This window comes from Rhagoletis pomonella, unplaced genomic scaffold, assembly GCF_013731165.1.
Source record: "Rhagoletis pomonella isolate Grant_MI unplaced genomic scaffold, Rhpom_1.0 Rhpom_scaffold_00011, whole genome shotgun sequence".
Classification (NCBI taxonomy): Eukaryota; Metazoa; Arthropoda; class Insecta; order Diptera; family Tephritidae; genus Rhagoletis; species Rhagoletis pomonella.
This window is the reverse complement of record NW_023458565.1, coordinates 16171085-16185567: the sequence shown is the minus strand read 5'-3', so window position 1 is coordinate 16185567 and position 14483 is coordinate 16171085. Positions and strand designations below refer to the sequence as shown.

Sequence of the window (14483 nt, the reverse complement as noted above, 5' to 3'; positions counted from 1 at the left end):
GTAAGAAGTGGCGTAAAGATCCATCAACGAGTATTTGTTTAAATAGTTTCGTCCAGCTAGATTTGCGATCCGAACCACTGTGCAAAGGTTGCGCCGATCTCGGACCACTATTCCTCTCTTAACGAATTTGACAGAATCGTTGTTTGCATGACGTCACACTGGTGCAACTGGTTTACATTTTCCTTGCAACATTTTTTCTTCTTCCATTCTTGCTCACGTTTTGGCAATTTTCTCTCGCAATTGCACCAGTGTGACGTCACACAAAAGTTATTCTCAAAAATCCTCTCTGATCGGCGCAATCTTGCATTCTATCGGGCTTGGGCATAAGCCAACAATTGCACGCTCTTGTAGTAAATACATATATTGTTCCATTCTGCGGCTCTTAGTATCTTCTCCAACATCAGATTAAAGAAATCACAAGAACGCTTTCATTCGAAGTTTCTTTGCAAAGTACTTTAGCCTCAGGGGTGTTCGGCGAACTTATTTTGTTTGCATGTAAGGTGGTACAGTGTAATATCCATATCTTTATATGGTAGGTATGAGAATCGAATGCAAAATTTATTTAATACCGCTAGGTGCAGAGGGCGTTTCACCTCCCATACAAACCGAATTATTCATACTGCATATCTCTGGACGTGTTCATGGTAGAGTACTGGAACTTGGTATGGAGATATTTGAAATCAATCACATGGTTGTGAAGAAAAATTAGAGCTATTAGAAAAAGGGGCGTGGCACCCCGCATACAAACCGAATAATTCATACTGCATATCCCGGAAAATGTTCGTGGTACAGTACTCTAATATGGTATGGAGATACATGAAATCAATCCCACACTCTTGGAGACAATTGGGGCCATTTGAAAAGGGGGCGTGGCGCCTTTCAAACGCACTGAAACTATTACGTATCTTTTTATGCATGTACACTTTTGCTAGTTTATTTAAGACGGCAATGAAAATATGCCTTCTGACAACCACGAAACCGTAATATTAGCAGATAAATGCAGTACTGAAAATCATGGACGTGAACTGTTCGTAAAAATGTTGGGCCAAAATGTTTCAATACAAAAAATAAATTTTGGGCGGGACGAAGTTCGCCGGGTCTGCTAGTTTTTTTACAAAATATATGGCTCATGCTTTAACAAAAGCCATATAAATCACACTTTCAAACTTTATACAGAATTTAGAAAAACCCACAAATTTTTGTCTAAATTTTGTGCTTTTTAACCAGAATTTAAAAAAAAACATTTTTGGTATGCAGTTAACAGGATTATAAAATTTTAGTAAAATTAGTGCCAGTTTTGAGTGGCTAAAAAATTGCATAGATTTTTAATAATTTTTTTTTTTTTGTTGACGGCGTTTTGTACTTTGTTCCATATAAAAATGACTTTTTTATGGGAGAATATGCGCAAGACCTTTGGCGAAAAAAAAATTTAAAAAAAGTCAACGGCAGTTTTCCTAAATTTCGCTTTTTGTATGAAAAAAAAAACCGAAAAAGCCGTCAGAAAAATATTATATATGTATATTATATAATTATTAAAAATCAATGAGACGCAAAGTGGTCACTTAAGACACTTATCAGTCTGCCCTCGTAATATATTAGCACAGCTTTAACAAACTAAGGCACAAACCTGAAAATTTCGAGTAATAAAGGATTTGCTATAATTTATATTAAAAAATGTATGTAGTTGCGATAATACGAGTATATTAAAAGCCCCACATGATTAAGCTTTGGGCAACACTTGCATTTGTGTAATACATACCTATATACATATGCATTACCGGCAAAACGACTAGTGAGAGCCACATCAAAAAAGCTCGAAATCTTAACAAAACACTACATGACGTTACTTTAGCATAAAAAGGCCTAACTCAGTTTCTTGGTATAACCTGATTAATACAAAAGTCGTTAAAATGGCCCATTAAAAATGTATATAAAACAATTGGAACTACAACTACTAGAGCATCAAGTTAGTTATAGTCTGCAATAAAAATACAGTATTTGAAATAAATTCCCAAGTTAAAAAAATTTATCTATTCTGTAAAGAAACAAAAGCGTTAAATAGTGCCTTTTTTACCAAGATCATCATGATAACACCGAAAAAGTTATTAAGTGTATAAAATAATTTTGAACTACTTTTTTCTTTTTTACTTTTTGAACGAGTACTACATTCGTTTCGTATAGCCAAAAAATTTAATATTTTTGAGTTGCGTCGCATCGAAGCTGATCGTCGAATTGGAAGAGATGCGACAAAGCTTTTCGACACTAATTAGCGAAAAACGAGCAGAAAGCAAAAACACAACGAATATGAATAATAATAAAAAAATAAAAACTTACGAACACGAAGTGGAAAGTATTGCAATAACAAAACTTTCAAGAGTAGGTAGTATTGCGTGTGATACAGTCGAGAAAAGCAGAAAGAAGCATGCGCCTCTAAAAACCGGTGATAAGCAACGAGAATTCCATTGTAGAGTGCAAGAATATCAATTTTATAAATAAATAAATATAATAACAATATTTATAATCAACAAAGAAGTGCGTGTGTGTATTTGTTAAATATCTTAAATTGCTTAAATATGATGCAAGCAATCTCAACAAAATTGCCCATCGTGTGTGGATGTTACATGAACAGCAGCAGCAGCATTGCTCGCACATTTGTAACCAGTCAAGCGTTGAGAGACAAGCATGAGTAAGTAGAAACAAACACTAGCTGTGCGAGAAAGAGTCACCAAATAGGGGTATTCATTATCGAATGATAAGAAAGCGAATTTCATGCAAAAATTGATTTCAGCTCCGCAAGTTTTTATTCGTGACTTCGACAATCTTAGAAATATCTCAGCTTAGTTTTTCATTAAGAAAAACAATAAACTGGAAAATTCAACTCTTTATCGGTTTCACTTTCTGAGTTATCGTTAAAAATATTTTTTCTGGGAGTAGAAAATTATCACATTAAAAAAAATCGGCAAAATATTGAAGTGAATGCCTTTAGTTCTTAAATTCTTATAGTATTAGCTTGCTTAGGATGATTTATACCTGGGGATCACTACCACTTCAATGACAGGAAGTGCCCAGACAAAGTCGTTGCAAAGAGACTGGGCATATAAGAGACTTTTTTCTTAAGAAACCCCCAAATATTGCAATCATTATGCCAAACAAGCTGGGAGAACAACCATGCATGCGCTTGAAAACATCACAGAAAAGATAGTGAGAAAAAAAATCCTGAAGATTGCCCCATAGATATATGTTGAGGGGGCCCCTGACAACGCGTGACACCTTCTGATCCACACCTGCAGCCGAAAGAAAGGAGTAAATATAAAATAAATGTGTCGCTCAAAACCAGAGCTACACCGTCTACACTAAAGGCACGCACAGCATAACATAGAAGTCTGTTGATTTTGATTTCTATATAAAAGTGGCATGCGATTGAGCAGTAAGAACGAGAGAGTGAGAAATTAGTGCGGCAAAATATGTGTAGTCTTTGTTGAGAAGATAAGTATGCGCTGCGTGAAGTATAATTACGATTATGTTTCACAAGCAATGTTTATGTATGCAGTGCAATGCAAAGTATGCATAACAGAGCCTCACAAGGCAATTCTGGCTAAGATACAGTGAACTCATTCTCAAAAATGGAATGCTTAAAGAGCATAAAAAGATGAAAAAAACACAGGGAAAAGGTAACTGTAAACCATATATTGGTTACATCTCCGCTGCAGAATTGGTTTTGCTTATTGTTTCTATGTAATTTTTTGTCAGTTTCAAAATAACCCGTGTCTTGCTTTGATTCACTTGTGAAACTAGCTTGCGAAAATGTGTTCTAAAAAACTCATTTAAAATTTGTTTACTTTGTAAGACTGCAATGAATGAAATGCATAAAAAATTTTATAAAACCTCTATGGAATAATATGATCTTGATAATATGAACAATTTGGATTTTGTGAACAGCCCGTGCAAAAATTGTGTTCACGTTACCCAGAGCGCAGGTACTGTAGTTGCAAGTCTTTTGTAAAATAATTGGACAGTAGTTAAGATTGTTTGAAACTTTTGTTTATTTTGGCACGAAAGTCTTACAAAATTTGTTTAAAGTCATTAGAAATTTATTTTACGTTTTCTTTTTTTAATTATTATTTTTTTTTTGTTTTCAATGATTTTTTTTTTATTCTTACATTTTATTGTTTGAAAAATAAAAGTTTTTTTTTAACTCATTTAATTTATGGAAATTAATTTTGTTATTTTAAATAAATTTTTTGTTTAAAAATGGAAAGTTTTTCTAATCTCATTTAATTTTAGGAACTTATTTTCTTTGTATCTTTCTGTTTTTATTGTTAAAAAAAAAATGTTTTAAACTTATTTACTTTTTAAAAACGTGTTTTATATATTTTTTCTTTTTAAATTCACTACTTTTTCTTTCTTTATTTAATTTTTAGACATTGTTCTGTTAAAAAGAAATTTCATTTAATTTGTTAAAAGTTATTTTGGTTTTTTAATAAAATTTATTTGTTAAAAGATTAAACGTTTTTTCTTAATTTCATTTAATTTTTGTTTTATTTGTTTCTTATTACTTTCTTCTAATTTTTAATGTTTTAAAAAGAAATATACATATGTACATATATGTTTTAAATTTCATTTACTTTCTAAAAACGCATTTAATATGTTTTATGTTTTTTTTTCAATTTAATATTTCGATTTAGTTGTTTTGAAAAGGAAAATATTTTTTATAATACCATTTAATTTTTATAAACTTATTTTGTTTCTTTTTTAATTTTTAGAAACTGATTTTCTTTTTTTTGTTCTAAAAAGAAAATTATCTATTATGAACTTATTTTTTCTTTAATTTTACTTTTTTGGTTATAATTTAATTTTCTTTTTAATTTGTTTTTAAAGAAATCTGATGAGGAAATTTGGCGATTTCCAAAATAGCAGTTTTAGCCTGCACCATTTGAAAAATTCCACCCTAATGTACACATTTATTCAATTGCTTAGCAGCTGCCATCTCCCCAAGGGATTATGTTATCAATATTTAGATAACTTTAATATATTTATACTGATATTTTAATTAGATGGAAGGGCAAACAACGAATTGTAAGAGCAAAGATATCGCGCGTAACTAACAAATGTTGATAGATAAAAACTATTCAAAATACTGAAAATTGTTTGATAAAAATGCTAAAATGTAAATTTAAACTTTTTCGAACCTTTTTCCTTCCTCTCCAATTTGAGGTGTGGGTCTGTGACCATTTCCACTTGCCACTCACAAAGATGAATGATTGTTCCTCAAATTGCTTCTACAAAAGCATATTCAGAGTTGGTATATTTCTTGCTCAAAGATCACCTCGTAATCTAGTAAAACGAATTGACTTTCATATTAGAGAATTTATGTCCAGGGCACGCCAACGTGCAACATTGCAACTCGCCTCCTAACTCAGCTGAACTAAAAAGGCATTGGAGTATGAACAGATAGCAGGGCTACGTTGTGCTGGAAAGGGCTTTACGACGAATTCACCACCATGGCCCTATTAACCACAAGAAGGAGAATCAACTGCAACTTGCGCAAAATGACCGCCAAGTACGCAGGCATATCCTCTCTAAGCATACTCATTGCAAAGAAGGCTTCTTGTTCCAAGACCTACCGACCACGTTGTCTAATCCACCGAGGCAGTGGTACCAAAGTTATCTAGACGAAAAATTTCGAAATTGGATTCCCCGCCCGCGAAGGTCTTCATATAGCGACAAGGGAGCCAATATTGCCATTATGTCGTGCAGTAAGCCAACATGAAGAACTTTGGCTAGTAAATATAACAAGTAATTTTTAGCAAAAAAAACCGACTTCAACTCCCATATAAAAAAAAAAATATATATATATATATCTCATGATCCACTGATCGGATCTCAACCAGGGACCACCTCTGAGACACTACCTTTCCGATGCAAAAAGAATTATCGAAATCGGTTGACGTGGTCCAAAGTTTTGCGGTAACATACATAAAAAAAATAAAAATAATAATAATAAATAATATTCCGACGAACTGATAACCTCCTCCTTTTTTGGAAGTCGGTTAAAAATAGTTGCAAAAATATACTGGACAAAAGGGCTAGCTTGTAGAGGATTTCAAGTCATGAGGGCTTTGCTGGCTACGACAAGGCTGAAGCTCTCATGGTATGTGGTGCAAAAATCTCGCCCATCCATAGTCGGAAACATGATTCCTACCAAAGTGCCTAAACTTCATAACTACTTGATGTTCTACAATTATGTACAAATGTGTTTTCGAAATGATGGTAGTTGAAATAAACAGTTTAAAACTATGTTCACATTACCAACATAAAATACTTAGTTTCGTTTAAAATACCTCACTAAATTAAGTGCGTTCATACGCGCGATTCTTTATTTGTCTTGAAAGCTTTGTAGCAACCCTGCGTTATTGTTTATTTAACCAAAAGAGATCGCGAATGTGAGTACTTGCGTATATTTTTATAATCTGAGTTGTTTGTGGTAATTTTTTAGATTTTAGATGAGTGATCAAAAGAGAAAGCTTCTGGAAATATTTTACAAACTACCACGCGCGATTATTAAAAACAAAAACGTCCAAACAGAATGACATATCAGTTATGGGACAATACTTTTTTCGATTATTATCGATAAAATTAGAGCCGACACTGATTTGTTCGTGATTTGGTTCTTGGTTTAAGATAAACTACGTACTTTCAACTTAATTTACTGAGAGACTTTACAAGGCGAAATTACTTAGTTTGTACTTAATTTATGCGTAAATTAAGATTGACCTCTAAATTACGCCAATGGGAACATAGTTTTAGAGATTGTTACAACTATCGATAAAATTAATATAAAAAGTTAAATATATTTCATAATAAAAAAATTCAAGAAATTGTTGATTTCCACTAGGTGTCAAGTATTGATTGTCGGTGGTGGTTCCGGCGGATGCGCACTCGCAGCAAAATTATCATACAAATTGGGAAAGCACAAAGTAACCGTTGTGGAGCCTGCCGAGGTATGTATATATATGTACTTCGATATTTATTAACATATACATACATAGTTTAAAGTTAATATATATTTTTATAATAAAACGACTGTTTTCTTTTTGCCTTCATAGCAACACTACTACCAACCAATGTTCACTCTTATTGGCGGCGGCATGAAACGACTGGAACAGTCTTATAGGCCTATGGCAGAAGTGCTGCCTAAAAATATTAACTGGATTAAATCGGAAGCAGTGGAATTTGATCCTAAAAAGAATACAGTGAAAACGGCAAATGGTACTAACATCAAATATGATATGCTTCTCCTGGCAACTGGCTTACAATTAAACTATGAAAAGGTAAACACAATATCTACCACACACGACGAGTGCCCAGGAATATGGCAAATACAAGATAAAGGATATCCCTGAAAATTGGTAAAAATTTTACCATTGGCTCAAGGCAGATTTGCATTGAAAATGAAATAAGTAGTACTGTATAAGTCTTTTGTTGGGATGCGTTTCCATCAATCAGTGGACTGCAATAACTCTGAATATATCTCGAATCGGTGCTCGCACCAGTCGGAAGAGTAGGCAAGATCAAGTTCCAACTAATTTGCGTCAGGTGTGTCGTGCTGTCCTATACGTGGACTCTGCAGACCAGCATCTATTTGCATATTCGTTTAAGTCATTCTCCAGCCAGATTCTTTGATCTTCTGTCAAACCTAAACCTAGAGATTTGTGGGGTTGGAACTAACCTTTTGATATCTCAGTTGGCAACGGGCTACTTGAGCCAATGATGAAGGTGCCATATTCCGGAGTACACCCCGAGAAGTGTGTACTGAGCAATACCTTTAGCATGATGAGATGCAGTCACTATTCGATTGCTGAATATAATTTGGAGTCCCATGATAGCACCCTTAAACTTCTTTAGACGTCCTTTTAGGCAAGCCAGGAACCATTTCTTCCGCCAGTATGTTTTGCTTTTTTCGTTTAGGAGGTAAGGATTTTCAGCATGAACATAACGGCTACCTTAATTCTTTTCGATAAGCTTAACTTCCCTAGGTACGAAGGGTTTGAATATGAAGGCTATACTTCATCGGTAGTCCGAGTTTGCTGAGAGAAGTGTTACAGAGCAAAGATTACTATACGATCTTTTGGAACTTACTGTTACTGATACAGAATTCTTGATTCAGTAGGAGAAATCTTATTTCCTACTGAAATCCATAAAAAAATCTCTTGAATTTGATTGGGATATCTTTTTGAAACGTCAATGAAAAATGAAAGCTACGCTGAATTGGCATCGAACTTGGAAATTATAGAATGGTATCACACAGCAAAGAGTCCCAAATTCCGAAAAATATAAGAGAACTTTGTCACTTAAGGTGTTTAAGCAATAAACGGCTCCAAAAATAAAGAAAGGAAATCGAAAACTTCCCGAAAACCTCGCGGCAAATCCAAAAAAATAACAAACAAAAATAGTTCCCGAAATTCTCTTAGGGTACTGGAAAAAATCCCGCAAAATGCCGAGAAGTAAACACGAACAACTACGAAAAATACCTATATAAACATAAACGTTCCCGAACTCTTAGGATTTTATTAAAACTTCCGAAAAAGTCTAGAAGAAACCCGAAAAGTTCCAAGTCCCGAAAATATAAAGGCAAAGTATTCTGAAAACCACGGAAGGTTCTGAAAAAATTCCGAAGAATCGCGAAAGAATATCGAAATATCCCGAAAAATAAACCACGAAGAACAGCGAAAGCGTTAATAAAATCCTAAACGGTTCTAAAAAGGAAGCAAAAAAATTTTAAGTCACTGAAAAAGTTCAGAAAACCCCTAAAAGTTACAAAAACAAATCAAACAAATCTTGAAACCCTTTAAATCCCCGAAAAGCACTGAAAACATCACGGTAAATCCCGATAAATAAAAAAAAAGCATAAAAGGTGCTGAAAAAAATTTAAACTCCTGAAAAAGTCAAGAAGACCCCTAAATATCCCGATAACAAATCAGACGAATCTTGAAAACACTCAAAGGCCCGAAAAATTCACGGCAGACCCCGAAAAATAAAAAGGCAAAGAATTCTGAAAAGCCAAGAGAGGTAAAAAACATCCGAAAAGTGCCAAAAAAAATCCTAAACGGTTCTAAAAAAGCAAACAAATCTTGAAAATCCCGAAACAATTCGGAAATCCTCTAAACCTCCCGAAAACATCACGGTAAATCCCGATAAATAAAAATGCACAAAAGGCGATGAAAAAATTTCGAAATATTTCGAAAAAGCAAAACAAGAACAATCCCGAAAATAACCGATATATTCCTTAACGGTCCCTAAAGCCCTGAGGAACTCTCGAAAAGTCCCGAAACATCCCGAAAAATTTAAAAAAAAAACAAAAAAATCCACGTCCCGAAAAAATCATGACAGATCCTGAAACATTAAGAAGCAAAGAATTGTGAAAAGGCACGAAAGGTCCTGAAGCAATCCCGAAAAGTTCCGAAAGATCTCAAAAAATAAAACACAAAGAATCTCAAAAATTAGCAAAAAAATCCTAAATCCTCCCAAAAATCCCGTAAAATCTAAAAGTTTCGAAATTTTGAAAAATCTGGAAAAACCTAAGACTTTTTTTCCTAAGAAAACCAAAAGTAGAAGTAATAGATGTTTCTTGTCCAAAATAATGAAAATAAATTTTTTTAGAAAACTAAAGAAAATACATACAAACACATCGGTGCCCGTAAGTTAAAGTAGCTTAAGTCGAGCTAGGCCATTTTCTCTTTAAAGCAATGCTTCATTGGATTCCCAAACAATATTTCAATGATAAACTAGCCACAGGTTTAGTTTAAGTTGCCCTTTTAAAAGAAGCTTAATAAAAGTGTAAAATGTTTCAAACAAAGCTTTTTGGATTCAAAGTCGCTTAAATAACTTTACCTGACATATATGTATGTATATTCTACATCGTGTAGAGTGGACTTAATGATATCAGACAAAATAAAAGCAATTTTATCACTGAACTTTTGTTTTCAAAATTTAAAAATAACATTTATGGTAATTTAGTAAATTTTTTGTATTAATAAAATTCTCAATCTTTCCTAGATCCCCGGCTTAGTGGAAGCACTATCCATACCAAATGGCAAAGTTTGTTCAAATTACTCACCCAAATATGTTGATCGCACCTATGCGTGTCTGCAAAACATACAGGAAGGCAATGCCATTTTCACGTTCCCGGCATCACCCGTCAAATGTCCGGGTGCGCCACAGAAGATTGTCTACATCGCTGAGCACTATTTCCGTAAGGTAAATGCACTGAAAAATTAATAAAAAAAATACAGTTTAGGTTATATAGATTTACATATATCTACATTAGGGTAGCCCAAAATTGTTTTCTTCCAGCCATCCCCCAGATCTGAAGAATATCAAAAATAAAGAGACCAGTGTTTTTTTCATATTGAAATCGATTAATATTTACCCATGCCGCTGTGGCTTTGAAATTTCCCATGTATTTTACATGGGGAAAACAAATTTTTTCGTAAAATTGCTATAAAATTGTGTAAAATAAATATTTTTTGATCGAATAAGACTATTTCTCTTCAAATGTCTCCAAGAAATAACACTACGATGTTTATTTAACTTAAAAATTTTACTAAGTGTGTTTTAATAACCGATAATCCTAACTGTTATATACAAAGTTAGTTATTTTATGTTTTCATAACAACATCACGCACGAACGGCTCAATGGATGTGTTTAATTCATTTTTTTCATTCTACGGGTTTTTTCTGTAGGTTTGTGGAACAAATTTTTTTAAAATAGGGTTGCCAGGTATTTGAAAATTTGAAATTTTTTAAAGGTCAATAAAATATTTAAGTTTCTTTATCAAAACTAAAAGCGTTTGAAGATAATTAGAAATATTTTTGAACGGGGCTGCCACCTTTTGACAATTTTTAGCAACTTCAAAATAAAAAATTACGTTTCCCTTATTTTTGATGTTCTTGAGTTCTGGGGGAGGCAGCAGGAAAAAACCAAAAAGTGTATTTTTGGGCCACCCTAATATACATACCTACATATAATTTATCTACAGCTTGGCAAGCGCAACAAGATTACGGTTACGTACAACACATCGTTGCCCGTAATTTTCGGCGTGAAACACTATGCCGACGCGCTGTGGAAAGTCGTCGAAAAACGAGACATCAAAGTGAATTTGCTTCGCAACTTGATTGAAGTGCGCCCTAATGAAGATGTGGCTGTATTTCAAAATCTCGACAAACCAGAGGAGATATTCGAGGAAAAGGTATCCGAGTATGATATGCATAGAAACAGCTTTTCAGCGCGGCTCAACTAAACTGTTATTACGCATACTTACGCTAATTACACACGAGGCAGCCGTTGAAACGACCAAGTCGGTTTGTTTCGACTTTTGCTGCGAATATGTATAGACACGTTCTGAAATATCACGGCATATTGACATTTTATGTCTTTTGGCGCAACGGTTGTCTCATTTGGTCGAGCGCTGAAAAACTGTATCACAAAAGTATTTAAAAGTTTTTACGATTGAAAATATCAGCCTAATCCCACCAGTTCGCCATGTTACATGTCACGCCACCGATGAGCACACCAACTGTGTTGGCACAGTGCAAGGAATTGGTGAATGCGGCTGGCTTCGTTGATGTGGACAAATCAACGCTACAACATCTGCGCTACAAGAATGTCTTTGCTATCGGCGATTGCTCGGCTTCACCCAACTCAAAAACTGCCGCATCAGCAGCAGCACAATCGCCTGTTGTATATCGCAATATGTTGGCTCAGCTGAAGGGAAAGGAACTGAAGAGCGTCTACGATGGTTACGCTTCCTGTCCACTAGTCACTGGCTATCACAGCTGTATTTTGGCTGAATTCGATTATGATTTGAAACCATTGGAAACATTCCCGTTTGCACAGAATAAGGAACGCTATTCAATGTTCTTTTTGAAAAAGGCCTTAATGCCTACACTTTACTGGAAAGTCATGTTGAATGGCTATTGGAATGGGCCAGCGCTTATGCGTAAAGTTTTATCTGTACTGAAGTTCGAGAAGAAGGTGAATGCATAGAGGCAGTTTGCGAAAAAAAAGTATGGCCTTTGAATTTGTTATTTGTGAGGGGAGGATTACAATAAAAGGTAAGCAGAAACTGATTTTTGTTTAATATACAGATTTCAAATTACATGAAATATATAAATTTAGAAATGCAAAAGTGTGTTTTCAGTAAATTATGCTGCTTAAGAAGTACAAAAATACAGCACTGACAAAAAGAAACGAGAGCAAGAGCGCAAGATGACATTCGAGTTGCAACTTTTTTCAATATTTGATCAAAAAGAAGTGATCTTACAAATATTTTGTGATACATACATAAAACATTTTTACTGTAAAAAAGAAAAAGACATAAAATAAAGCTATAAATGATTATTCCTGCATAGAAAAATTAATGAAATGTCCCCTTTGCCAAAATAAAATGTCTTTAGAAGCTTTTTATTGGAAATGCATTTTTCTTAATGTTTCGCGAATTTGCTCAGAAGGTCTCATTTTAAAAAGAAAGCCCAAAGCCATAGTTCAACAAAGACTTCACTGAAAATATGGAATAGGTAGGTAGGTAGGTAGGTAGATATGGCTGTCACTGCTACGCAGAGACACACATAGGCCCGAGTTGAAGGCCCGTTGTGATACCACGACTAAAAGTTTTCACTCCCCCTTGGTAAACGATTTTGAATCCTTTGACGAAACTCTTCAGGCACCTAGGGTTTAAATCACCCAATTTATCAATGTCACTATAGAAAGCAGACCATAGAAAGCGCAATCTGCTCCTCGATTCTGCCGGGCAGTTGAAAAGAAGGTGGCAACTTCTGCGTGTTTACCTATAAGGCAGTGGCCTGTTAGAGCACGAATTGTGTCAGATATATCTTCCCTCTATAGAAAATATAGGCTTCGAGACCCTTTTCGATACCACCTACGCCAAGTTTGCCTAGAAATTCGATAGGTCGTAGTTTGCATCCATCTCTCGCACGCGCGAGCATAGATTTATTCTCTTAAAATCAGCTTGCAAGTGGCGAAGTGCATACCAATGCGTTGTTTGTCCATCGCAAGTGCGTCCCCCATACAGTGAACCTCTAAGTCCCTATGACCGGGAACCCAAATGAAGTTTAGACTGTTCTGCTTAGCCACCTCTTGTAGAGATCGGCGGCAGTCCAGCACAATTTTTGATTTAATTGTAACGGAGCTTACAGCTTTAATTGCTGCCTGGCTGTCTCTAAAAATGAACGCATATTCACCTTTTAAATCAATACGAAGCTAGTTTATAGCCTTTATTATAGCTGAGACCTCGGCCGGGAAGACACTACAGTAGGCGGGCAGTCGAAATTAGCGGCTCAGGGTAGGGCTCCGAGAGAAGAGCCCCCCCTCCCCCCCTCCAATTCACCGCTCATTTTCGAAACAGCTGTGAAAATTACTGTACCACGGGGTGGAGTATAGTAGTTTTCTACTCATTCCTTCCTGCTTGGGATTTTCATAACGAACTTTCTATACTTTGACGTTGTCCGGATTGCTCCACTAATACAGATCACACTAATACTCTACTATGCTGAGTAGATTAAGATTTAAGGCCTTGCTCAAGTAGAATCGGTCTAACCACCACTGGGTAAGTCCACCGCCATATACTCAGGCTCAACCCCCATTTCTTACCAATGGCCCTCTTGCACGCATAGAAGGCTGCAGATGCCTTCTCATAGCACAATCTTGATACATCGCGAAGTGCCCTCGGCATAAATTCGCACAGAGTAAGCTACGTCATCCGCATAAGCAGCAACCTTGGCGCTCCCACATTTCGTCTCTCACAAGAAAGAGTTTACGGTTATGTTCCAAAGGAGTGGCGCCACCCTGCGGTGTGCCCCTTGTCACATATATCGAGGCCGAGTTCTAACCGACGTTTGCCATGAGGAGGAGCAGGAGCATCTGCCTTAAAAACTCCACCAGAGAATTGTCCACCTTCTTTATTATGGCCTCTGAATTTATATTGTTAAAAGCTCCCTCAATGTCTAGAATGCTACAAGAAAATTTTCTTGGTAACTGAAGGACTTTTCAATAAAACTGATCAGGCTATGCATCGCGGTCTCCTTAGAGTTGCCCTTCAGATACGCATGTTGGTTGTAAGACAGGATTCGATTATCAATAGCGAAAGATAGGTAGTTACTAACTATCCTTTCCAAGGTTTTAAACAAAAAAGAAAGGCTAACAGAATTGATTTCCTTTGTATTTATATGTGTGGCCTTACCGGCTTAAGGAATAAAGACAATTGAGACAGATCTTCACACCGTCGGTATGAAATTTAGCTTCAAACAGGCCATGAGAATGTTCAGTAGCCAACTTACAGAGGTTTCAAGCGTCGCAGCGACGGGGTCTTCCTGGGCTCCCCCACATCCTTGTACTCACGCAAAAACTACTTATATCTTTGCCACTCAGATTCCTGGCTGAGCCTTCTTGCCTGGTTGTACCACAT

General features: G+C 35.5%; 1 protein-coding gene across 4 annotated transcripts; it reads left to right on the top strand.

Annotated features, from left to right (window-relative positions):
- The first annotated feature begins 2350 nt into the window (after positions 1-2350).
- On the top strand, positions 2351-12367 carry LOC118746702 (sulfide:quinone oxidoreductase, mitochondrial-like). 4 transcript variants are annotated; one of them, XM_036480589.1, is made up of 7 exons: positions 2351-2686; positions 6896-7001; positions 7107-7331; positions 10057-10257; positions 11040-11249; positions 11537-12066; positions 12179-12367. In XM_036480589.1, exons 1-6 carry the CDS (start codon positions 2574-2576, stop codon positions 12044-12046), a joined length of 1365 nt encoding a protein of 454 aa, XP_036336482.1. In that variant the 5' UTR covers positions 2351-2573; the 3' UTR covers positions 12047-12066; positions 12179-12367. The 4 variants fall into 4 exon arrangements, 1 of the variants encoding a protein (XP_036336482.1); XR_004993877.1 differs by having other exon boundaries at positions 2352-2686; positions 11537-12114; positions 12201-12367; XR_004993878.1 differs by having other exon boundaries at positions 2352-2686; positions 11537-12114; positions 12190-12367.
- Positions 12368-14483: the final 2116 nt, after the last annotated feature.